General features: G+C 46.5%; 1 protein-coding gene across 3 annotated transcripts in view; it reads right to left on the bottom strand.

The window, feature by feature from the left end:
* The window catches only part of LOC147115947 (serine/threonine-protein phosphatase 2A regulatory subunit B'' subunit alpha-like), a 472,008-nt gene that overhangs the window by 47,721 nt on the left and 396,763 nt on the right, over window positions 1-27,524 (bottom strand). For all 3 annotated transcript variants that reach the window (XM_085990625.1, XM_085990626.1, XM_085990628.1), the window contains exons 5-7: window positions 26,822-27,073; window positions 19,831-19,934; window positions 16,545-16,647 (exon numbers count right to left, since the gene is read on the bottom strand). In XM_085990625.1, the coding sequence (XP_085846751.1) occupies window positions 16,545-16,647; window positions 19,831-19,934; window positions 26,822-27,073 (459 nt within the window). The remainder of the gene's footprint in view (window positions 1-16,544; window positions 16,648-19,830; window positions 19,935-26,821; window positions 27,074-27,524) is intronic.

Raw genomic sequence — 27,524 nt, forward strand, 5'->3', positions numbered from 1 at the left:
GGTTCGGTGGAGCGTCACCCTGAGGTTGCGTGCTGTGGCCGTCCAGAGTTCGGAGGTGAACTGGGCGCCTCTGTCGGAGGTTATGTCGGCCGGTACGCCGAACCTCGCAACCCAGGTGTTAACGAACGCCCTGGCGATGTCGGCTGTGGTGGTGGAGGTCAGCGGCACTGCCGCAGGCCAGTGTGTGTAGCAGTCGACCATCGTGAGGAGATAAGTTTGGCCTTGCGATGGCAGCAGGGGACCGACGATGTCGACGTGTACGTGGTCGAAGCGGCGGCTGGGTACCTCGAAGTCTCCCAGGGGTGCTTTTGTGTGCAGCTGTACCTTAGCCCGTTGGCAGGCGAGGCAGGAGGTGGCCCAAGTCCGAACATCTCTGCTGAGGCCGCGCCAGACGAAACGCTGGGAGAGGAGTTTGACGGATGCGCGGGAACCCGGGTGGGAGAGCCCGTCAAAGATGCGGCGGCGCCAGGTTGCAGGGACGACTGGCCAGGGTTGTCCGAGTGAGACGTCGCAAGTGACTGCCGTGGCTTCGGGCCCGTGCGCGACCTTGACTAGGCGTAGCCCTGGCAGGCTGGTAGCCGCCGAGAGGAGGTCTGGGTCCGTGAGCTGGGCCGCTGCTAGTTGCGCGTAGTCGACCGCGAGGTGATTCGCGCAGATGGCGGGACGGGAAAGGCAGTCGGCGACAACGTTGTCTCTACCGGAGACGTGCTGGATGTCCGTAGTAAACTCGGACACGGCCGCGAGCTGGCGTTGCTGCCTAGCGGACCAGGGTTCGGTGTGCTTGGCCATCGCGTATGTGAGCGGCTTGTGGTCCACGTACGCGGTGAAGGGGCGGCCCTCCAGGAGGAAACTGAAATGGCGGACCGACAGGTGGAGCGTGAGAAGTTCGCGGTCGAAAGCGGAGTATTTGACCTCCGGGGGCGCAGTTGGCGGCTGTAGAAGGCAAGTGGCTGCCACGCGCCATTGACCCACTGCTCGAACACGGCACCGACCGCGTGGTCGGAGGCGTCGGTGGTGAGCGCGACCCGGGCATCGGCCCTCGGGTACGTGAGCAGGGTGGCGTCGGCGAGCGCGTTTTTGGTGGCGTCGAAGGCGGCTGACGTGTCAGTGGTCCAGGCTACGTCCATCTTGCCGGATTTACCTCAGAGGGAGTCGCATAGGGGCTTCATGAGGGCTGCCGCTCTGGGGATGAACCTGTTGTAGAAGTTCACCATCCCGAGGAACTCCTGGAGGCCCTTGATGGTTGTGGGGCGGGGGAATTGCTGGACGGCCTGCACCTTGTTGGGCAGGGGGACGGCCCCAGCAGGGGTGATGTGGTGACCGAGAAAATCGATCTGGGTTAGGCCGAATTGGCACTTCGCCGGGCTGAGGATGAGCCAGTGTTGGGCTAGGCGCCCGAACAAGATGCGAAGGCGTTGAGGTGTTCCTGTTTGGAGGAGCTGGCCACGAGAATGTCGTCTAGATAGACGAATAGGAAGTTTAGGTCCCAGAGGACTGAGTCCATCAGGCGCTGGAAAGCCTGGGCTGCATTCTTGAGGCCGAAGGGCATCCTCAGGAACTCGAACAGGCCGAATGGGGTGATGACGGCCGTTTTGGGGATGTCCGCGGGGTGTACGGGGACTTGGTGGTAACCGCGCACCAGGTCGACTTTGGAAAAGACGGTTCGTCCGGCCAGTCGGGCCGAGAAGTCCTGGATGTGTGGCACCGGGTATCAGTCGGGGGTGGTGGCGTCGTTAAGGCGGCGGTAGTCCCCGCAAGGGCGCCAGCCTCCGCCGGGCTTGGGGGCGATGTGGAGGGGCGAGGCCCAAGGGCTGCTGGAGCGGCGGATGATGCCGAGTTGTTCCATGGTGGTGAACTCGGCCCGCGCGATTTCCAGCTTGGCCGGGTTGAGTCTGCGGGCGTGGGCAGAAACTGGGGGGCCGGTGGTGGGGATATGGTGCTCCACACCGTGTTTGGCGGCTTTTGCTGAAAAGGTCGGGTTAGTGAGGGTGGGAAACTCGGCTAGGAGTGCCGAGTAGTCGTCTGTGGCTCTGGCGAGGCAGTAGGTCGTCAGGCCGGCCGAACGGGCCGGGGTAAATGCGCCGGGGATGGGGGTCATAGTGGTGATGTCGACGAGGCGGTGCCTCGGAATGTCGACAAGGAGGCCGTGGGCGCGTAGGAAGTCTGCGCCGAGGAGTGAGCAGAGGACCTTGGCTGTGAGGAACTCCCAGCGGTAGCGGCGGCCCGCGAGGTCGAGCGTGACCATGCGGGTGCCATATGTGCGGATGTCAGAGCCATTGGCTGCGGCCAGCGTGATACCCCGTGTGCCGCGTTGGATTTCGAGGGCGGAGGCGGGGGTGATGCTGTGCTGGGCCCGTGTCGCACAGAAATCGGCGGTTGGTTCTGTCGTCAGTGACGTACAGTAGAGACCCCTTTTGCCCCGCGGCCATCGCGGGGGCCGGTGCGGGGGGGGGGTGGGGGGGGGGTTTGAAAGTACATGGTGGCTGTGGTAAACCACTGTAGTTCACTGTGTTCACTGTTGTTGTTGTTGTTGTTGTCGTTCACTCTTGTTTCACTGTTGTGCCTGACTATGCCTCAGCTGACTCCGCCCCTGGGCTACCGAGTATAAGAGCGGCCGCATGGCAGCTCCTGGCATTCGGTCGTCCACTAGAGGCATAGTCCTGATCTGTCTGAAGTGCAATTCAGTAGTTAATAAAAGCCTGTTGTTCTGAACTCTGCCTAGCCTTTTATTAGAATTGATAGCGCATCAATTTTATTAACTACTGAAAAAAAAAAACGATGCTGCAGATTCTTAAGATCAAGTGCCTGGAACTCGACCCGCAAGAACCGGACTCGACTGCTAAGTTCTCGCACTGGCTGCACTGTTTTGAGTCCTTTCTGACTGCATCCGGCGAGACCGTCGCTGCCGATGCCGACAAGCTCAGGGTGCTGAACTCTAAAGTAAACCACCGAGCTTTCGCCCTTATCCGGGACGCTACGAGCTACCAGGGGGCTATCGACATCTTGAAGGAGCAATACGCACGCCCGGTCAACTATGTTTACGCAAGACATCTCCTGGGGTCTCGCAAACAACAGCCCGGGGAACCCACAGAAGCATACATACGGGCGCTGAAGGAACTCGGCCGAGCCTGCGAATGCAAGCAAGTAACAGCCACGGAACATACGGAGGAGCTCATCCGGGACGCCCTCGTGGCGGGCCTCAGGTCCACTCACACACGGCAGCGACTGCTGGAAAGTAGCGAGCTCGACCTGAAGAAGGCGATTGCACTCACCCTCTCGTTGGACGTAGCCCACCGGAACATGGAGGCCTACTCCCCGGACCGCGCGGCCGCCTCATGGATGCCGCAGCCGCCGCCACCTTGGGACGCAGCGCCGCCACGGGCCCTGGCCTCAACTGCTGCAGCGATGTCCCGCCCGAGCCAGAAATGTTATTTCTGTGGCCAAACCAAACACCCCAGGGCGCGCTGCCCGGCGAAAAACGCGGTCTGCTCTGCCTGCGGTAAGAAGGGACACTACGCTGGCGTCTGCAGAAGCCAGAAGACCCCTACCTCCAGCAGTGCTGCGTGCGATTCGTGGGAGCGGCCATCTTGCCTCCCTCCAGCCTCGTGGGGATCGGGATCGTCATGGGCGCCGCCATTTTGTCCTTCCTCTCCGACGCCGCCATCTTGTCTGCCATTCTGCCAACGGGCCCCCGACTCACCCACCGCCGCCTCACCGGGGTTCTACAGCGACGCTACCGACTCCACAGCGGCCTCCATCACGCTGGATCAATCCAGACCCCATCAGCTAGCCAGGTCCACGATGGACATCCAGGTAAATGGCCGCGCCACAACTTGCCTTTTTGATTCCGGGAGCACGGAGAGCTTCATACACCCCAATACAGTACGGCGCTATTCCCTCTCGGTCCGGCCAACGCGCCATCGGATCTCCATGGCCTCGAAATCCCACTCAGCAGACGTCGGCGGCTACTGCGTAGTGACCCTCTCGGTGAAGGGCTCGGTATATAAAAATGTAAAGCTATTCGTCCTGCCACATCTCTGCGCTGCCGTTCTACTGGGGTTGGACTTTCATTGTCACTTTAAGAGTGTCACCTTGACATACGGTGGACCTCTTCCCCCGCTCACTGTCTGCAACCAGCAGTTTTTAAATTGCCCGCCACGCCCCACCTGTAGTCTCTCCACCCTCAAAATCACCCCCCCCCCCCCACTGTTCGCCAACCTCACCCGCGACTGCAAGCCTATCGCCACAAAGAGCAGGCGATACAGCACTGGGGACAGATCCTTCATAAGATCTGAGGTGACGCGGCTCCTGAAAGAGGGGATTATTGAGGGTAGTACCAGCCCCTGGCGAGCCCAGGTGGTAGTCGTTAAGACTGGCAACAAGCAGCGCCTAGTCATCGACTACAGCCAGACTATCAACAAGTACACCCAGTTGGACGCATACCCCCTCCCCCGCATAGCCGACATGGTTAATAAGATAGCGCAATACCGCGTTTTCTCGACCATTGACCTCAAGGCAGCATACCACCAAATCCCTATCCGCCCTGAGGACCGCCAGTACACAGCTTTCGAGGCAAACGGCCGCCTTTTTCACTTCCTCAGGGTTCCTTTTGGCGTCACCAACGGTGTCTCCGTCTTCCAGAGGGAGATGGACCGGATGGTCGACGAGAATGCGTTACAGGCCACGTTTCCCTACCTAGACAACGTGACCATCTGCGGCCATGACCTGCAGGACCATGACGCCAATCTTGATAAGTTCCTCCGCACGGCCCAACTCCTAAACCTCACGTACAACAAGGAAAAGTGCATATTCCGCACAGCCCGCCTCGCTATCCTTGGTTGCGTGGTGAAACACGGAGTCATCAGTCCTGACCCTGACCGGATGCGCCCGTTGATGGAACTTCCCCTGCCCCACTGTCTCAAGGCCCTCAAAAGGTGCCTGGGCTTCTTTTCCTATTACGCCCAGTGGGTCCCTCATTATGCGGACAAAGCCCGTCCACTTATCAAGTCCACTTCCTTCCCCCTGACGGCGGAGGCCCACTTAGCCTTTCACCGTATAAAAGATGACATTGCCAAGGCCACCATGCACTCGGTAGACGAGTCCGTCCCCTTCCAGGTGGAGAGCGATGCATCCGACTTCGCCCTGGCCGCTACCCTTAACCAGGCGGGAAGACCCGTGGCCTTCTTTTCACGAACCCTCCAGGGCTCCGAACTCAGACGCTCCTCTGTGGAAAAAGAGGCCCAGGCCATTGTGGAGGCGGTGCGCCACTGGCGGCACTACCTGGCTGGAAAACGATTTACCCTGCTTACTGACCAGCGTTCAGTTGCTTTCATGTTCAACAACAAGCAGAGGGGTAAAATCAAAAATGACAAGATTTTGAGGTGGAGAATCGAACTTTCCACCTACAATTACGACATCTTGTACCGGCCAGGGAAACTCAACGAACCCTCAGACACTCTATCGCGAGGCACATGCGCCACCGCGCAGATCGATAGACTACGGGGCCTCCACAACGACCTCTGCCACCCGGGTGTCACCAGGTTCTTCCATTTCATTAAGGGCCGCAACCTGCCTTACTCCATCGAGGAGGTCAGGACCATGACCAGGAGCTGCCCAGTCTGTGCAGAGTGCAAGCCGCGCTTCTATAGGCCTGACAGAGCAAACCTGATCAAGGCCACCCGCCCTTTTGAGCGCCTGAGTATCGACTTTAAAGGGCCCCTCCCCTCCTCTGACCGCAATGTGTACTTCCTCAACATAGTTGATGAGTACTCCCGTTTCCCTTTTGCCATCCCCTGCCCGGACACGACCACCGCTACGGTCATTAAATGCCTGCACAACCTCTTTGCTCTGTTCGGTTTTCCCAGCTATATTCATAGCGACCGGGGCTCGTCCTTCATGAGCGACGAACTCCGTCAGTACCTGCTCATGAGAGGTATTGCCTCAAGCCGGACCACCAGCTACAACCCCCGGGGGAACGGACAGGTTGAAAGAGAGAACGCGACGGTCTGGAAGGCGGCCCTCCTAGCCTTAAAATCTAGGGGCCTTCCGACCTCCCGTTGGCAGGATGTCCTACCCGATGCGCTCCACTCCATCCCGTCACTGCTGTGTACAGCCACCAACGCAACCCCCCATGAGCGAATGTTTGTTTTTCCCCGGAGGTCCACATCCGGTAACTCACTACCACACTGGCTGACGTCCCCAGGGCCCGTCCTGCTGAGGAAGCATGTAAGGTCCCACAAAACGGCTCCCCTGGTAGAGAAGGTTCACCTCCTCCATGCCAACCCCCAGTACGCCTACGTGGCATACCCGGACGGGCGGGAGGACACAGTCTCCATTAGAGATCTGGCACCCTCGGGGTCCACTGACCCGCCACCATTGCCCCCCACCACGACCCCCTCCGACACGGCCCAAAATTCAGTAGACCCAATTCTCACCCCTGTCCATTCCACCCCAGTAGACGGCATGCCGCGCCCCCAGGACCAGCCGGAGCCCACTCGCCCACCCAACACCAAAGGGGACGATACGCCGGTGCTGGACCCCGCTCAAGACGCGTCGCGGGAAGCTGTACCATCGCAACCGTCGCCACGAAGATCTCGACGGCAAACGAGGCCGCCCGACAGACTCGCCTACTCGAACTTTTGATACACTTCACCCCGCCGGACTTAATTTTAAACGAGGGGTGAATGTGGTAAACCACTGTAGTTCACTGTGTTCACTGTTGTTGTTGTTGTCGTTCACTCGTTTCACTGTTGTGCCTGACTATGCCTCAGCTGACTCCGCCCCTGGGCTACCGAGTATAAGAGCGGCCGCATGGCAGCTCCTGGCATTCGGTCGTCCACTAGAGGCATAGTCCTGATCTGTCTGAAGTGCAATTCAGTAGTTAATAAAAGCCTGTTGTTCTGAACTCTGCCTAGCCTTTCATTAGAATTGATAGCGCATCAGTGGCCTGCAGCGTTGGGCCCTAGCGCCAAAACGGGTGTGGTAGTAGCAGTGACCCGGAGTGGTAGGGCGGTCGGGCCTAGTGGGCCGGGAAGACCGCGTGGTCGTTGCCGTGAGGTCGGGCGCGACGTCGCGAGCAGACTGTGCAGAGAGCAGCCGGTCGGCCTTTTCGGCTATGTCATTCAGGTCCGTGGAGCCAGACTCCACAATGAGCGGGCGGATGCTGGCGGGGAGCTGCCGAATGAAAAGCGTGCGAAAGAGGGCGCCGGGGTTTTTGTCGTCCGAGAGGGACAGCATGTGGGAAAGCAGGTCTGATGGTGAAGCGTCACCAAGGCCGGGGAGGTCAAGGAGTTGGCAGTGGCGCTGGTAAGAGGACGTTTGAAATTTTTTAAGGAGCGCAGCCTTCAGATGTTCGTACTTGCCGTCCGGTGGTGGATTCTGCAGCGCTGCCCAAACCTTGGGGACTGTGGCGTAGGTGAGAGCGGAGACGAGGTAGTCGTACTTTGTGGCGTCGACTGTAATGTGTTTCAGCCGGAATCTGGACTCAGCTTGAACAAACCAGGCTTCGGCCAGGTTCTCCCAAAAGTCTGGTAATTTAACCGTGACTGCGTTTGTATCCGCCATGCTAGCTTAGGATTCGTCCTGAGCGTCGGGGTCACCAGTGTTGAGATACCGCGGCAAACGTGGGAGTCGAGACCTGAGCTAGTAAAACACAACTGCTTTTATTCTACCTCATGACAAAGAGGAACTGGAAAAGCCCGTGCATCCACTTAAATACTTCCCAGACAGGAAGTGCTCCCGGCAGCCTGTCCCTGCGGGAAACAAGTTGCTGGAGGAAAGGGCCCCCGGCTTGGGGCGTCTGCTTAAACTGTCCGTGCCGCCGTGAGCGGATTATGTACAGTGGTGGCGTGTCGCCACAATACTAACTTTTTCAAAGCTGGATGATCAAAGTAGTTTGAGCTGGAAGCAGTGAAACAATGGCTGCCACATCCCCGAGATGAAAACGAGTAGTCCCGCCCACACACACACACACGATTGGCCAACGATCAGGGGACCGTACTGTAGGATTGGTCAATCGTGACGGCACAGGATTGGTCGAACCTTGACGTCAGTCAATCAATGCTAAGTAGCAGATAATGAGTTTAATTTTGAAGGTTTTTTTGCATAAGGCGTGAACAATTTTCGTCCGACCGAAAAGTAAATACGCTTACAACCGTACCGGAACCGTAAGCTTTCTTTGGCGGTAACGCGCGCGTAGGTAGGCTCTATAACTTTCGAGCGCATAGCCGGACAGACGCACACCCGAGGACAGACAGACAGAAGGACAGACAGATAGACAGACAGACAGAACGACTCGTTATATATAGATAACCAATCAGTAAATATGCACCAGGGCGAAACTCAATCAAATTGCCAAGATGGAACATGCACGAGGCTAACCATGCACCTATATTTTGTATAAAAGACTGCTTAAAACTTTGAATCAGCGGAGAGAAGTCTGGCTAGACAGATAGCAGGTTGTCTCCCCACCGGTGCGAATAAAGACTGCTTGAATCTTCGAACGCAGACCTGGTGTCGAGTGTTTATTTCAAATACTCCACTGCAGTGTGAAACTATATAGAGAGTAAGATGAAGCAGAAAAAGAGCACATATGTCAGGTTGAGAATACATCTGAGAATCAGGCTGAATATAGATAGTTCAGAGGGGAAGTGAGAAAGAAAATAAGAGGAGCAAAGAGAGGGTATGAGAATAGAATGGCAGCTATCATAAAAGGGAATTCAAAAGTCTTCTATAGAAATATAAATATTAAACGGGTATTAAGGAGGGGTGGAGCCAATTAGGGACCAAAAAGGAGACCGACGCATGGAGGCAGAGGGTATGGCTGAGGTACTAAATGAGTACTTTGCATCTATCTTCACCAAGGAATAAGATGCTGCCATAGACATAGTGAAGGAGGAAGTAGTGGAGACACTTGATGGTATAAAAATTGATTAAGAGGTATTAGAAAGGCTGGCTGTGCTTATAGATAAGTCACCAGGAGCGGATGGGATGCATCCTAGGATGCTGAGGGAATTGAGGGCAGAAATCACGGAGGTACTGGCCATAATCTTCCAATCCCCCTTAGAAACAGGGGTGGTTCCCGACGACTGGAGAGTTGCAAATGTTACACCCTTGTTCAAAAAAGGGTGTAAAGATAAACCCAGCAACTATAACCTCGGTAGTGGGGAAGCTTTTAGAAACAATAATCAGGGACAAAATTAACAGTCACTTGGACAAGTGTGGACTAATTAAGGAAAGGCAGCATGGATTTGTTAAAGGCAAATTGTGTTTAATCAACTTATCAAGTTTTTTGATGAGGTAACAGAGAGGGTTGATGAAGGTAATGCGGTTGACGTGGTGTACATGGATTTCCAAAAGGCATTCGACAAAGTGCCACATAATAGGCTTGCCAGCAAAGTTGAAACCCATGTAATAAAAGGGACAGTGGCAGCATGGATACAAAATTGGCTGAGTGACAGGAAACAGAATAGCGGTGAACGGTTGTTTTTCAGACTGGAGGAAGTGGTGCTCCCCAGGGGTTGGTTCTAGGACCACTGCTTTTCTTGATATATATTAATGACTTGGACGTGGGTATACAGGGCACAATTTCAAAATCTGCAGATGACACTAAACTTGGAAGTATAGTGAACAGTGAGGAGGATAGTGATAGACTTCAAGAGGACATAGACAGGCTGGTGGAATGGATGGACACGTGGCAGATGAAACTTAATGCAGAAAAGCGCAAAGTGAAACATTTTGGTAGAAAGAATGAGGAGAGGACATATAAATGAAATGGTACAATCCTAAAGGGGTGCATGAACAGAGAGACCTAGGGGTATATGTGCACAAATCGCTGAAGGTGGCCGGGCAGGTTGAGAAAGCAGTTAAAAAAGCTTATGGGATCCTGGGCTTCGTGAATAGAGGTATAGAGTACAAAAGCTTAGAAATGATGATGAACCTGTTTAAAACACTGGTTCAGTCCCAACTGGAGTATTGTGTCCAATTCTGGGCACCGCATTTTAGGAAGGACGTGAAGGCCTTAGAGAGGGTGCAGAAAAGATTTACGAGAATGATTCCAGGGATGAGGGACTTCAATTATGTGGACAGACTGGAGAAGCTGGGGTTGTTCTCATTAGAGCAGAGAAGATTAAGAGGAGATTTGATAGAGGTGCTCAAAATCATGAGGGGTCTGGAGAGATAGGGAGAAACTGTTCCCATTGGCAGAAGGGTTGAGAACCAGAGGACACAGATTTAAGGTGATTGGCAGAAGAACCAATGGTGACATAAGAAAAAACTTTTTTTTTTTTTTTTTTTAACACAGCGAGTGGTTAGGATCTGGAATGCAGTGCCTGAAAGGGTGGTCGCGGCAGACTCAATCATGGCTTTCAAAAGGGAATTGGACAGGTACCTGAAAGAAATTATTTTGCAGGGTTACGAGGAAAGGGCGTAAGAGTGAGACTAGCTGAGGTGCTCTTGCAAGGAGCCGGCACTGGCTCAACGGGCCGAATGGCCTTCTTCCGTGTTGTAACCATTCTATGATTCTATATTAAGATCTGTGTGACAAGTTATAAATTGCAGCTTGAATAGGTGCCATGCTTCTCGTAGGGCTATGCATAGTAAACAATTAAAAAGATGTACAGTTGGCTGGATGTTTTGCATGGGACTGCAGTAAAAGATTAACAGGCTGCAAGGGAAAGCTTTGTACCATGCATATTCGGGGTATCTACTTGGAATAGAAAGGCATTGGGTAGCCTTATCTTGGCAGCTTTCCTAGGTCTCCCAGCTTCTTTTTCATTTGGACTCATAGGGGTGATTTTCTGCTTCAGATAGAAAAATCACAGACTGGGGGCGTGCAATTATCCAACGTGTGCTCTTGGTGGATGCAGAAATGTAAAATCTTCCATCATGTCCTCTGCACGCTGGACACAGCCTTTAACACATGGTTAGCTTCTGTCAAGGAGGGCATCCTGGAATGCCAAAAAGGGCAGCCTTCCTTTGGCCATATTTATGTAACAGCACCTCAGCTGCTGCATCCCTAAAGCTAGGAGTGCGTCCTCTTGAATGCTGGCATTGTAGCCACACTGCTTTCAGTTCACAATGCTTTCCGCTGAACCAACAACGCAAATCATTTAAATTCCTGCTGCAGCCCTTTAAATTGCTGCATCAGTGCAACAAAACTCTTTCAGCTGTCTGGCGTGCAGATGGGAGTTCACCATGAACACATAATTGGTTGAAAGCCCACAAGTTCTGACGGATTGGCTGCATGCTAAAAAATCTACTCCGTTCCTGTTAGGAGCATGCACAAACAGCAAGATTTACCCAACAGATTCGACTGTCTTTTATGGTCCCTTACTTCTGGCCTGTGGCTAAATTTACTCAGTTGCTTTATCAGGACACTAGGTGGCACCCCTGGCCATGGTCATGTGAAGCGAGACTTAACCCCATGCTGAATAATCTCAGAAACATGAGGAATGAGACTTATGATCAAGAATAAATGTATTTAAATCATTTGAGCAATGCTCATTTTTAAGAATATGTTAAAATAGATGACTCTTGTAAATCAAAATGACTGAATTTCACTTCAAATGAGGAAGAGTTGATAGATTTTCATGTGGTTTTTATTGTGCTCATACTATTGAAGTACTTGCATAACCTCATTAAATGCATGAGGATGTTGTTTGAATTGCTGGGTTAAATTCAATTCAAGAGTTCTTTTCTAATGATTCATGGAAGTACTTACTCCACCTTCTCCCTAATAGCATACCCTCATACATATCAGAACTAACAAATATCAGGTTAGAGTGAGGGGTGTTACACTCTCAAAAAAGAACAGCATCTGCAAGGATAGTTACTTACATTATTTATGATAGAAATATTTTGTAATGTTTTGTGTTTTTTTAATCTGCTGCTTCCTTCAGGTTTCCATGCTACATGTACCATTCACTGGTTAACAGTGAGCACTGGCAACCATACAATGCCTTGTGCCGGTGGCCATACTAGATTTATCAGCCTAGGAAATGCGTGGTGGCAGGCCATTCAACCACAGGTAGCGTCACCTCAAAGCCCGATGTCGTCCTGTTCTGCCCATGCAGCTCCGATATCAGCTGCTCGGAGGGGGTCAGCTTAATTTTTGCATTCATTTTCCTCCTCGATCTGGTTGACAATGTCAGGTGTGAGCTCACCTCAGCTTTGTGCAGGAGATAGCATGCTGGTATGTCAGTGCACTGCTTCCTCACAACCAGCTATCTTTCTTTTTTTTTAATAAAAAGAAAAGTATTGGAGAGGTTTAATTTAATCAAATTTTTGATCCAAAAAAATAGACTGGTCTTCAACTGGATAAGATTTCTATGGGAAATCATAGCAAAGTAAAATTAAAGACACATCATTGGCTGCTGTGGGGAAGAATAGTCTGTGTGCTGGGAGCCAACAGGGATATTTCTGGCAGCGAACCCAGGGGGGAGTGATTTTATAATTCACTTGCTCTGCGGGCCAGTGACATGTCACAAATGCTCAAGATTGTACTTATTTACGCTCAATTGTAAGACAGTTGACTGTTAATCATCGAAGTCATCTCGATGACTTTAAATTACAGTAATCATCTTATAAAAGTATTTTCCAATCACTACCATGAGTCAACTATAGCCAAAGGCTATAATGTTACTACTTTCTTTGGCTAATGTGCGTTTGAGCTGAAACCCTGCTAAAGTTGGCCAATTATTCATTGTGGGCGGCACTTTTGCTGTGTTTGGCTCCTGGCCTTCTTTACATAACCATCCCTTGTGAACAAAGCACTTTAGAGATCACATTTAATTTGTGTCCCAAATCGAACGCGATTCCTCAAGAGGTTATAGAGGGAGTTGTTTGAATCAGTTTGTGGAATGGGATGAGAGCTATTAAATGGCTTTCCCCATGTACATGCCAAGTTGTTTATTAAAGCTATATCGATTATGACACTGATCGCTCCAGAATGTCAATTTCCCAATTTGCAGTCCTAAATGTCCTGGGAAAACAGAAGCAGACAGTAATACCACGTGTAGTGGAAAGGCGATTTGACAATGAAGTGTATAAAGGGATTGAACACCAGACCAGGTCCTGTTGAGGACTCAAATCTAGGCCAGATTCCTCAACTCAGGGATAAACATTTAATAATGCGATAGTGCAGCTTTAATCTCATGATGGTAGCATTTTTTTAAGAATAGTGAAAATTGGATGTAGGTTGGATATACCCCTGAGCTATCACTACCCATAGGTGGTCACAAAAGGGTAAATTGAGAACACAGGAAAGCATACAATGAGAAGAAGCATTCAGCTTATCAAACTCATTCCCTCAATAGACTATATAAAACTTGTTCCATCGCCGACTCCATCCAAATTCCTCAAGAGCAAACATCAGCAGGTAAAACCTTCAAGGTATTTAGAGGACAAATCCCAAAGCCAGTTGTACCTCTCTTTATCCAGGAAGTATCATTACTGCCAATTACAGTGCCCCCCCCTCCCCGGCTTTGACTGAAAGGAAACATCGTGGCCGGATTTTCCGAGCATTTGCCACTTATTTTGGGGGGGGGGGGGGGGGGGGGGCAATTTATGGGATGGTGCTGCTACTTCCAGGAAATTCGAGCGGCTGATTTCAACTTAAATGCCATTGATGGAAATATGGCATCCGACATGCTTCCCCCATCGTTAATGCTTCAGCAGTGCTGGGCAGCGGGATATGAATGCAATGGTATTAATGTTACCAGTGCAGCAAAGGAGGATTTAAAATTTAACGGGCTGCGTATCTTAGTGTGATCGATCGCAGAGCAATCGACTGCGCTCAGCCCAGCGGGAATTTTTTAAAAAGGTGAAAAGGAATTTTAAAGATTTTTTGCCCTATAACGCTGTGGCAAGTGGCGCAGAGATTTCCTCCACTCGTGCCCCCCGCCACCAGAGTGACCTAGTGGTAATGGAAACAGAGTCTGGAACTTACCACTATTATTATAATTAGCCTAACCCCACAATATCGCTCAGCTCAGGGCACAAGAGGTGAGTTTAGTGCAAAGGCTACACTATCCACCGATCCAGTGGTATTCCTGCTCATCAGAACATTCAGGCCATTGCACTCTTATTTCCAACTTTTATAATTGAAAAATACGTGTACAGTGGAAATCTGCTTATTGTTATATATGAGTTTAAAATATTGGTTACTTACTTAGCTGTGGCATTTAATGTATTCTTGCACTCTCTCCCACCTATATAAGGCATTACTTTAATGGGCAGGAGATAGTCAAAAGGTTACACTGATATGAATAGCTGAAACTATTGTTAGAAATCAATGGTTTTCTTGTAGCACTGTGTATTACTATGTTGAAGCCGCTTGCACAGATCTAGATTCCGACAACAGCACCATCTGCTGTACAAGCTGAACAATTACCTCTACTTAGATATGTACTGTATATGGTACCAGCGATTGTGATAGCCGGGGAGCTATAAACTGATCCCGTTTGGAATACAGTCTTTGATTTCCCCAGGAGAGATAGATAGTAACCAGGCCTAAGAGATTCCAAGCACATGAGAATTCCTTTGGTATCCAGGCACCCTTTTTTCCCCACTTTAGAAAATTTGTTGACTCTGTCAGGGAAAAGATACAGATTTTATTGCTGATGGGGTTTGGTTTAAATTAAGATGTTGGCTGTCCTTTTCCTATGTAAATTAGGCAAACCAGCAATTTACTTGTGCACTGCTTCATCTTGTGTTGTCGTGAAATTCCTGTGCCTGCTGTTGTAGCAAATGTGTTAACCCATTTATTTTAAACAGGTTAAAATAGCCTTTGTTACAATAGCACAGTTTCGTTGATGCATTCTTACTAATGCTGCACAGCACAATTGCAACCTACTGGCTGCTCCGACTTCGCACTGTGTGCATATAAATTCTACTGATCAGGGGACATGCTATCATATTTACTTCTGAGAGTTTGGAGGTGTACTGTGTGTATACACAATTGTAGTTAACAATCTAATGGTTAACTATGATTCACAGTTGTATATTGTATTTAATGAAACAACTACATTCGGAATTTGAGAGAGTATATATGAGGAGAAAAAACCGATAATGTTCCACAGAAAGGAACATTACTACTTTCACCATCGCAGGCTTGAAATGTACAATATGTGTTGTCCAACACATCTGGTGAAATTCAATTCCCTATCGCACAGGGCTGGCTGGTATTCTGCTATTTAAGAACATCATGTCCGTATGACAGAAGCTTTATTTTCTGAACATTACCTGCAGAGGAGGATTTAATAAGTTAACTCTAATTGTAAACGTGTACAATAGTGTGTGTGGTTAGGAGTCTTGTAGTATGTGACTCGAGCAGTTGGGAGCTTTAGCAGAGAATGCGGCCATACTCCATTTATGTTATTGGCAGTCCAAACGAGACAGCCTAATATAATGGCTCTGGATACCACGAACACCACCAAAAGAGATGGTTTGTGTGGACGTATTGTCCCAGTCAGAAATACAAATAGAATACAACAAACTGCAACCCTAAAAACAATTATGCATGTACAGCAGTTTTAATGCAGGACTAGCTCCTGCAAAAATTGTCCTACACTTTCAGAAAACAACATTGTGAGACAGTAGAGCAGTAATTTGAGACGTGACATGTAGTAAGTGTCACATGCTTGGAAGGAACAGGTGACTTTGGACCTATGATTAACAAAATCGTCCACCACGGAGGTTTTCCTCACTTCACGTCTGGGTCTGCTGTAGACTAATTGATGGAGAACTCCATTATCATTGTGTCATGCGACTACCAGGATGGTAGAAGGCAAACTAGATGGACCTTGGTCTTTCTTCGTCTAGCAATTCCTATGTTCCTATGAACCTGGAGCAGCTTCACATTCTAATCAGGGTGCACACAGAAACCTAGCACAAGATCCTATAGCGCCCCGCAGCTCAGAACCAAAAATAAAACTTTGCAAATTTTTAGATTGCGCCTTCCACACATATATTACTCTGTACAGGGAGACCTGACTGCAATATTGCCAAGGACTATATTTACTTCCAACACAAACCCTCAGAAGGCAGCTAATTTCAGTTTGCAAACTGTTGCCTTTTGTTTCAGACACTCAGCAGGTCAGGCAGCATCTGAGGAGAGAGAAACAGAGTTAAGGTTTCAGGTCGATAACCTTTCATCAAAACTGTTTCTAATGAAAGGTCATTGACCTGAAATGTTAACGCTGTTTCTCTCTCCACAGATGCTGCCTGACCTGCTGAGTATTTCCAGCATTTTCTGCTTTTATTTCAGATTTCCAGCATCTGCAGTATTTTGGCTTTCCCTTTGTTTCAGTCGTTTTCTCATAGTCAAGACTTTAAGCAGAGGTTGAATAATCAACTTCTTCACATTACTAACCACTCTACATAATGGATGGCTACAGGCTGTCATTCCAAGTATTTAATGGATTCAAAGCCAGTCACAGAATAAAAGAAATTGCTTATAGATGTTAATAAATAGGCTAGGATTCTGCTTTGTAAAATAGTACATTGCACTGAAATATTCACTAGAGGGGAGAAGAGTGGGTGCAGACCTGCAGCAGTGGGATGAAGTCTTCCTGTTCTAGGTAGTTACAGCCTGGTTTGGCAAGAAGATAAACAAACTTAGATGCATCATCGTGGCAGCTCTGCAGCACTCTGAGAAAGATACAACCATTGCATTATTACTCAGGTACAGTAAAAGCACCCACTCCATGTGTAAATATAAACAAACGATCCTGTCCTAGACCTTTTACATTTCATTTTATATTTATGTCCTCATTCTACACCGCGCAACCACTGGAAACAATCTATTTCAATCTACACAGTCCCAGAAGAAATTTTGCAAGGCAATGGGGAAAGAGCAGACGAGTGGAACTGACTGGTAGCTCTTTCAAAGAGCCGCACAGGCATGATGGGTTGAATGGCCTCATTCTGTGCTGCATCGCTCTATGACCCCTTCAAGATATTAAACACCTCTATCAAATTATCCCATAGTCTCCTCTGTTCTAATGAAAACAGCCCCAATTTTTCAAGTTTGTCTTTGTCTTTGTATTTTCTTACACCCTGGTGAATCTGCACTGTACCCTCTCTACTGTCTGAGGTCATAAGGTGCTACTGTACATAAATGCAAATTCTTTTCAAATCTTGGCTTTTAATTAACCATAAAACAAATTCAATGCAGGAACAACACAACTTTTACACTGTTGACACCCAGTGACAGCATCAATTAGATCGGGTAAAGCACAGTTAACATGCAAGGTAAAGCTGCCTACATGGTTCCCTAACAAAATGCCTTAAAGTCAGCTTCAAAAGAAATAACTATTGCACCAGTGTGAATTTTTCCACTTCTCATTTCAGCCTTGTAGCGTGGCTTTCCTGAGTGAGGCAGTCAACCTAATGGCAGTTCAGAATTATGGCCACATATATTACTAATAGATGGGTTTAAAGTACAATTCAGCCCTGTTAGAGCTCTTACATCTATCAGATAGTAAAGGCAGTCATCCTATAGCTCCAGGGCAGATTTAAACAAAGTCCTAGAAGTAAAAGGGAAGTTTTATGTCCACATTACCCTGTCTGTCAAGTGAAATTCGTCTTTACACCTCAGTCTATAAAAGTATAGAGCAGTTTGGCTTACACTAAGTAGTATGGTTTAGAATTTGCAACATTTTGATTACTGCACTGTGCACCCCTTAGCATAGGTTAAACTACTCTAAATGCTAATAGAGCTGTTTTAAGGAACATGGGAAGGGCATATCACCATTTGTTTACTAGTACACATATCACTGTGTGGTGACAATAGGCTGTAAACAATTTTCCAGAATCCTTTATGGTTGCATAGAGCCAGTGGAAAACATTCATAACAAGCGCCAAGAATATGAAAAGGCCATTTTGCCCATTGCATCTTACCACCCCCCCCCCCCACCACCCCACAGAACCCTAACTTTCCCACCTATAGCGTCCAGCCTCATTTTGAATATCACCTGTGCCTTTGCCTCTACTCACTGACCTGGAAGATTATTCCAAATGTGTATAACTGAGCAAAAAAAGTTTCTAATATCAGTTTGAAAACCATTTCTCACTAATTTAAAATTGTACATTCCTTAGCAAATCAAGTAATATTCTGGGTTTACCATAATCTTTACCGTGAAACTTGGTAACAGGAGTTAGACCTGAGGTTTTCTTTGAAGGATGAGTGTTTGATATCGTACCCACTGGGGTTGGAGAGGAAGTTTTAAAGACAAATCACAAGGGAAACAGAAAAATTCACCCTTCAAAAGAAAATCTCCAGATTAACTCAGTACAGATTGGGGATTGAAACAAACAGAGACCTCCTGGACCATAGGACTCAGTACCACTAGTCTTTTTGCTTCTGGGATTGGGTTCAAATCCAGCCCGAATTGATAGGATGAAAGGTTTTCTCTGACAGCTGCAAGGGTCCTGTAACACTTATAGACAAAGGAGGGTCTAATTTAAAAAAATTGAACCAGAATAGTAAAAGTCTCTTGTGCATCCCCCATTCCCTTCACTCCATCATTGGCAGCTGTGCCTTCAGTTATCCAAGCCCTACACTCTGGAATTCACTCCCTCAACCTCTCTTCCTTCCCACTTCCCTTTCTTCCATCAAGACCCTCTGTAACAACAACTTGTATTTATATAGCGCCTTTAACATATCCCAAGGCACTTTACAGGATTGTAATCAAACAAAATTTGACACCGAGCCACATAAGGAGATATCAGGACAGATGACCAAAAGTTTGGTCAAAGAGGTAGGTTTTAAGAAGCGTCTTAAAAGAAGAAGAGAGAGGTAGAGAGGTTTAGGGAGGGAATTCCAGAGCTTAGGGCCTAGGCAGCTGAAGGCACAGCCACCAATGGTGGAGCGATTAAAATCGGGAATGTGCAAGAGACCAGAATTGAAAGAGTGCAGAGATCTCTTTGACCAAGTCACCCCTCCTAATATCTCATTCTTTGGCTCTGTGTCCATTTTTGTCTGATTATGCTTCTATGAAGCATCTTGGGATGTTTTTCTATATTAATGATGCTAGATAAATGCAATTTGTTGTTAGCAAACATGGCTTCATTGAAATGGTCTTCTCAATATAACTCACTCCTGTTTGAAGGAAGTGAGCCTGCCTGAAAGCTTTGTGGAATGGACTAGCTTGATGTCCACTGTTAAGTAAATCGCTTTTAAAATTGTGTGTCTTTTCTAAGCAAAATTAAGGTAACTTCAATTCTCAATGCAAAAGCACCATCATGTAAAAATGGTAATTTATTTTATGCTACAAAGTAGAACTAGTATAAATTTTATTTAACTTGGTTAGCCGTGGCTCAGTGGTAGCACTCTCGCCTCAGAATCAGAAGATCATGGGCTCAAGCTCCACTCCAGAGACTTGAGCACATAAATCTAGGCTGACACTTCAATGTAGTACCGAGTGAGTGTTGCACTGCCAGAGATGCCGCCTTTCATTAAACCAGGGCCCGTCTTTCCGCTCAGATGAACTTGAAAGATCCCATGGCACTTTTCGAAGAAGAACAGGGGAGTTCTCCTGGTGTCCTGGCCTATATTTATTCCTGAACCAACATCACTAAAGCAGATTATCTGGTAATTTATCTCATTGCTGTTTGTGGGACCTTGCTATGTGCAAATTGGTTGTCGCGTTTCCTACAACACTTCAAAAAGTACTTCACTGGCTGTAAAGCGCTTTGGGACGTGCCGAGGTCGTGAAAGCCGCTAGATAAATGCAAGGTTTATCATTTTGTATGTAAATGAGGTATGTGTATCTTTGTATAATTGCTGCTGGTGATTGTAATAGTGAAATGCAGGACAGGGTTAATACTCACTTTCTCCACATCGCTACACACGAGTGCACAGACACAAATCCTGTCCGTTCTCCACCAGCAGAAATGAACATGGGGGCTTTCCAGTATAAAGGACAGCCACTTGCCTGGAAAAACAAAATCAAGCTTCAAGTATCACTTCCTTGTTAGAGGCCTACAGGGAACAATTCATTTTTGAATAAAATTGTCACAGCTATACATAAAACAAAATGGGGTTTCCACTGGGACCCAACTAGTAATATTGGGTGTAGCAGAAACATGCTTCTTTCCCCCAAACTACCCAGCAATTTGAAATTTTCACCATTAAAAAAAAACCCCACAGGGTGGGGAACTGGGTATCTCAGTAAATTGATACATTGAGGCAGAAATTCCGGTCCCTACGGGTGTGTACGTGCTGTGTACTCACCCGTAGGGCCAATGGAAATGCCGGTTTCAGGCAAGCTCTTGACAGATCCTCCGGCCGCGCTGGAGCAGGGCCTCTGCAGGCGGAGAGTTCCGTTTTTTGGAGACCCTCCGCCCGCAGAAAACACTTACAATTCTTGCGCCTGTAAAAGCAGGCATAAGGCCTGCTTTTGCCAAGCTAAGAGTCGCAGAAAGTTAAAAAAAAAAAAAATTTCCCACTGATTTATCATTTTAAAATACTTTAAAAAAGGTAAGTTTATTTTTAGCCCCGTTAAAAAGCTTGTTATTTTTTTCAAAAATTTAAATTACATATATTAACTTAAACAAAAATTTTGTCATTTTAAAAATGATTTTTAAAAAATTTATTTGAAGTTTTACTTATGTTTTGGGGTGATCTCTATTCATAGATTTGACAGGTCTTCCTGTCAAATCTATGAATGGAGATGCCCTGCTCGGATTGGCTCCCCATGGCCCACGTGATCCCAGGGACGCTGCGAACTACCTGCGCCCCACCTGCGCCCCTGGGATATGCGTGCCCTGCACACCGGCAGTTTGAAGAAGCACAGCAACGGAACTCTGTGCCTCCCGGGAGCCCTCCGGTCCAGGCGGAGATTTTTCCAAATCGCAGCCCTCTGTCCGCGGGAGGGCTGCGAACGGAATTCTGGGCCATTCATTATCTTTTCACTTCTCTCATTTGGATTCAAATACAGTGCAAATCATGGATTCTATGCAGTGACAAGATTTTTTTTTTAAAAATTTTAAATGGCACTTATTCAATGAGCTAACACAAAAGGTTCTGGATTTTATAAAAATCTGGCATTGAACTGATTGTTCTCATGACATTCACTATTCCCAGACAGTGTGCAGTGGCAGTTTAACAAAAGACATGCTACAGGTCTCAACCTGGAGCTGCAATAAACCATTTTACTTTATTTATTGTTTATTATGATGTCTGGTAGAGAAGGAAGACTGATAATAGTCAAAAGCATAGGCCTGCAGTTAAAAGATGTGTGAAACATTTGGGCTTGTGTTGATACCCCATTATGCTGCATCACTGGTCACCTCACATCAATGACAAAGATTGAACAGAAACTCCTCTTCTAAATGTTGGTTGCAATAGGTTACAGCTGGATAAATTGGAGATTCCTAAGATTCACAGGATTCAGCCTAACTCCCTACCTTGTTCTGACAAAGATCCTCAACCCACACCTGTCTTTTCTCTTTTCAGATAATGACAGACCTGCTGTGTACTTGCAGGCCCACTTTTCTCCCTCGCTCACTGTGGTGATTATTCTTTATGTTTAGTAAGAAGTATTGTAATTGGTTGTTTGTTTCCTACCTTGAGATATATGCTGTAAACTCATTGGTAGTTGATGTCATGTGATTTGTGGTGGCCATCTTAAATTCAGTTCTCTAACGGCCTTGGTTGGGACTGGGTGTTGAAAGATGTGCTACTGGATTTTTAAAGTTAATAAAGCCTAGTTTTAGAAAGGCAAATCTACTCTTTATTTCAATTTATTAACTTTATGTCAGAATGGAGCGATATCTTCAACCGGAACGATTCAATGCTGACCCTAATTCTGCAGGAGTGGATGATAAATGGAAACACTGGTATCGTACATTTAAAAACTTTTTGGGTGTGTTGGATCAAGAGTCTCTAAATAAGCTGAATATGCTGATCAACTACATTGCTCCGGATGTGTATAAGTATATTTTGGACTGTGAAACTTACGAATTGGCTATTTCTACATTGGAAAAGATTTTTGTTAAACCAAAGAATGAGGTATTTGCACGTCACCTTCTATCTGCCCGTAGGCAGCAGGTGGGAAAATCTTTGGATACTTATTTACAAGCACTTCGGCGCCTTAGTGCTAACTGTAATTATAAGGCCGTGACGGCAGAAGAATATAAGGAAGAATCGGTACGGGATGCTTTTATTAATGGATTACTGTCTAGATCAATTCGTCAGCGGTTGTTAGAAAATAAGACTTTGGATCTCAAGAGTGCTTTCGAGCAAGCCTCTACATTGGATGTGGCTCAGAGAAGTTCGGATTCTTATGCTCTTTTTAATCGGCCTGCGACTGTGGTTTCGGCAGTTCCGGATGAAAAGGAATTATGTGGACTTAATAGGAGTGGTTTACTAGATTCTGAAACAGTTTCTACTTCGGCGGCTGTTGCCTCTAGGATTCAGAAGTGTTATTTTTGTGGGAATGTCCGGCACCCTCGTCTGAAGTGTCCTGCTCGGGAGGCTGTGTGTAGTAAATGCGGCAAGAGAGGTCATTATGCACGTGTTTGTAAATCATCAGGTTCAATTACCTCCTCTGCGACTATTCAGCCTTTAGATAGGGCGTTTATTGCATCAATTTCTGCTGCATTTGCTCATGGCCTAAACAAAGCTATAGTTACGGCCCAAGTTAATGGGTTAGAAGTGAAGGCCCTTATAGATACGGGCAGTACCGAGAGTTTTATAAGTCTTCAGTTTGCGAAGGAGAAGCGTTTGAAAATTTCACCTGTTACTTATCAGGTGTGTATGGCTCAGACGACTCTCACTTCACAAGTAGCTGGTTGTTGCCTTGTGAAATTGATTCTTCTAGGTAATACGTATACTGATATACGCCTATCTGTTTTGCCTAATCTCTGTGCGGATATTTTGATTGGTCATGATGTGCTTCAATTACACGAGTCTCTCAGTCTTTCGTTTGGAGGGACTAAGCCACCTTTATCTATTTGTGGATTAACCTCTTTATCCATTTCTCCATTATCACTTTTTTCCAATTTGATGCCGGATTGTAAGCCAATTGCTACCAAGTCAAGAAGGTATAGCAGTCAGGATAGAGAATTTATTAATTCTGAAGTTCAACGTCTTTTATTGTAAGGAATCATTGAACCTAGTTGTTCGCCTTGGCGGGCACAGGTAGTTGTTGCCACTAACGAGAGACATAAGAAACGAATGGTGATAGACTACTCCCAAACTATTAATAGGTATACTCAATTAGATGCGTACCCTTTGCCTAAGATTGATGAGCTTATCAACAAAGTATCTCAGTATAAGGTTTTTAGCACTATTGACTTAAAGAGTGCTTATCATCAGATTCCTATTGTTAAGAGGGATCAACCATATACGGCCTTTGAGGCTGGCGGAAAGCTGTATCAGTTTTGCCGAATACCATTTGGTGTTAATAATGGTGTTGCTTGTTTTCAACGGGCAATGGATGCTTTTATAAGTGATAACTCTCTCTCTGACACCTTTTCATTCTTAGATGACATCACGGTGTGTGGCAAATCAAGGGTGGAGCATGATTCTAATTTAGAAAAATTCCTTCAAGCTGCGGAAAGAGTTGGTTTAACTTTCAATAAAGAGAAGTGTATCTTTTCGACCACTGAGGTAAATCTACTGGGGTATATTATCTCGGGAAACAAGATTAAACCAGATCCAGAACGTCTGCGACCATTGATTGATTTACCTTGTCCTACTAATTCTAAGGCTTTGCAACGAGTTGTTGGACTGTTTTCTTATTATTCTAATTGGATTGCAAATTTTTCACAGAAGATCCGGCCCCTTATTCGGGTTACGACATATCCTCTATCATGGGAGGCCAGGACGTGTTTTGATAATTTTAAAAAGGATATCCTTGGAGCAGTTGTGCATTCTATTGATGAGCAGGTTCCCTTTGTGATTGAGACGGACGCTTCTGATTTTGCAATTGGGGCTACTCTGAACCAAAATGGAAGACCTGTGGCCTTTTTCTCACGTACCTTGAACAATAGTGAAAAAAGGCATTCTTCAATAGAGAAAGAGGCGTATGCAATAGTAGAAGCACTGCGTAAATGGAGACATTATTTATTGGGGCGGCATTTTACGTTGGTAACTGACCAAAAATCTGTGTCCTTTATGTTTGATGTCAAACATTTTGGAAAGATCAAGAATGATAAAATAATGAGGTGGAGGATTGAGTTGGCATGCTACCATTTTGATATAGTTTATCGTCCGGGGAAGGATAATGTTGCTGCTGATGCGCTGTCGAGGGCTTATTGTTCTGTGATTCATGGAGATACGCTTATTAATCTTCACAATGCCTTATGCCATCCTGGGGTTACGAGGATGATACACTTCGTACACAGTAAGAATTTGCCCTTTTCAGTTGAAGACGTCAAGCGGATGACTTCATCATGTTCTATCTGTGCTCGGTGTAAACCGAATTTCTTTAAGCCTCAACGAGCTCATCTTATAAAGGCTACTTCTCCTTTTGAACGTTTGAGCGTTGATTTTAAGGGGTCTCTTCCTTCAACGACTCAAAATCGATATATATTTACTGTTGTGGATGAGTTTTCAAGGTTCCCTTTTGCTTTTCCTTGCGCAGATGTATCAGCTGCTACAGTTATCAAATGTCTGACTCAACTTTTTGTCATTTTTGGGATGCCTGCGTATATCCATTCGGATCAGGGAAGTTCTTATATGTCTTCCCAGTTGAAGGAATACCTTCAGAGTCGGGGAATCTCTACTAGTAGAACTACCCCGTATAATCCCCAGGGTAATGGACAGTGTGAACGATACAATGGGGTGATCTGGAAGGCAGTTATGTTGGCTTTGACATCCCGGAACCTTAAGAATACACAGTGGGAAATGGTACTGCCTGATGCCCTGCATTCCATTAGATCATTGCTTTCAACGACTACTAATGTGACCCCCCATGAAAGGCTCTTTAACTATCCGCGGAGATCTACTACGGGATATTCGGTACCTTCATGGCTTACTATGCAGGGACCTGTGCTGCTTCGACGCCATGTTAGATTGTCAAAATATGATCCTTTAGTGGAGGAGGTGGAGCTGTTGGAGGCAAATTCCCAATATGCTCATATTCGATTCCAAGATGGGAAAGAAAGTACTGTTTCAATTAAAGATTTGGCTCCTTGTGGTGGCCAGCCCTCTTCTGAGGATATTAACAATAGTCATGATTCAGATAATGTGGATGTCGTTACAGATACTACGAATATTTCCAATCCTATTGCAGATAATTATACTTCTATTAGTCAGCCTTCGATGGATGTTCATGACCGTCCCAGTTTACCTCCTGATGGGATTTCCAATCTGGAAACCGTTGATAATCGGGATATGGATAGCCTTCCTGCAGAAGATATTTCTGTGTCTCCTGGTGTGGGAGGGCAAGGAATTTCACCAGGGTTAAGAAGGTCGACACGAATAAGATATCCGGTCGACCGACTGAAAATGGACTTTTAAATTGATAGTAATGTTTTAAAATTGTTGAAATATTATATTTGTATTGTTTTAGTTGTAAATAATTAATTATAAATTGTAAAGGTTATTTAGGTTGGAGTGGAGTATATTTTAAAAGGAGGGGTGAATGTGGTGATTATTCTTTATGTTTAGTAAGAAGTATTGTAATTGGTTGTTTGTTTCCTACCTTGAGATATATGCTGTAAACTCATTGGTAGTTGATGTCATGTGATTTGTGGTGGCCATCTTAAATTCAGTTCTCTACAGCCTTGGTTGGGACTGGGTGTTGAAAGATGTGCTACTGGATTTTTAAAGTTAATAAAGCCTAGATTTAGAAAGGCAAATCCACTCTTTATTTCACTCACCAACTCACAGGAGTTGCTAAGTTACGGGTGGTACCTCAGACCCACCTGCAGTTGACTCAAATCTGTGTCCTACCTGTACTATGGTGTTTACCATGCTGTCTGTGCTGTTTTACCATTGATGAAAATGAGTGAAACAGGAGTGATGAGCAAACGCAGCAAACTGTTTCCTTCACTATTTTGTAATGACTGAAATATAATGATATTAGCTCAGTGGCAGCACTCTCTCAGAAGGTTGCGAGTTCAAGTCCCACTCCAGAGACTTGAGCTCAAAATCTAGGCCGACACTCTGTCTATCGCTCGTTTCCTTTCTCTATCCTTTTCCTTCATTGGGCAAGGAGATAAGCCATTGGGCGCAACGTTCATGAGGTTGTAGATGTGACATTGACATTGGATCGACGTTCCAGCAATTTATGGCACAAACATAGTGCGATGTCAATGGTGAGCATAAAAGTCTACTTAACATCATTCACAGCCAAATCTGCCATTGCAACAATTTATGGCCCTATAAGTTTTTATGAAATAAAAATTAATAGGGTAAATTCATCGCTATCAGAGGAGAGCCACTGTCAAAGGGACAATCGGTGTTGTAACCCTATCATCGACCCTTTGAGCATGGAGCCCTGCTGGGGGTATGGGATAGATTAATTTACCCTCTCATGTTGTGTGTACATTTGAGGGGGAGGCAAGCTGAAGCTCAGTGATGGAATATTCCCCAATCTGATAAAAACAATTTGGCAGTAAGCTGAAATTTTAATTCACAAATAGTACTTAAATACTTCCAGTTATGACAATATTTTGCTTTGGAGGCCAAAGATTGTGTACTGCAGGATTCCTAATGATGCCCATGAACAGTAACTAAGCAGTCACAGTAATAGCATCACTGATAGAATCCTAGGTGGAACGGATACAAGGGTAAAGTATATTTTTACAAAAATAGCTTTGCTTGTCACATACCTCAGCATTGCTTGCGATTAAAAATGCTTTTTCCTACCTTCGCGATTTTTCCCATTTCATAAATATCACCCTTTTCATCCTCAAAATCGGCAAAGGCTGCTTCAACCTTGGCAATGGTCTCGTTGTGGCTGTTGCTTGCACTTGGAAGTCCTTTTGGGAAGTAGAAGCGTGGAATGTTTATGGATACAGGAGTGCTGACAACAACTTTGTTTGAAGGGGGCGGACTGGGAGCAGCGTTTGTCACAGTGGGGGGTGGAGTTCCAGGTTTCTTTTCTTTATTGCTTTGGACCTGTAAAAGACAATGGAACATGCGGCATAAATTCTGCACTAATACATTTCAAATAATGACAGGCTTTGCATTACACTGCATACAAGTTGATTTGTATGCTTCCTTAATGGCTTACTGGAAAAATGCATCATCTCGTATGGTACCAAGTCATGTAGTCAAGGAGGCCTTGCGTCCTATGGTGCCCATCAGTTGCGCAACGTTGTTTAATCGGCAGAGATTACAATATTACGATTTAGGTTTAGGTCAAGCTCTTTAGTTTTGATTGGACTTCACGTTCAGATTATTTTATTAGTGGTGCCTCCTCGGATGAGGGGGCACTTCCAGAGCCCTTTTCGGTAACCCAGTGTCGTCTTTATTGGTTCAATCAAAGATAGGCATAGTCCAGGAGGTCCCAGGTTCAATTCCTGGCATGTGTTTACTTAACTGAACTTATTATGGATAGCAGTTGAGC

The sequence above is a fragment of the Somniosus microcephalus genome, chromosome 6 (genome assembly GCF_052327205.1).
Source record: "Somniosus microcephalus isolate GS21.2 chromosome 6, FLI_Smic_1.0, whole genome shotgun sequence".
Lineage (NCBI taxonomy): Eukaryota > Metazoa > Chordata > Chondrichthyes > Squaliformes > Somniosidae > Somniosus > Somniosus microcephalus.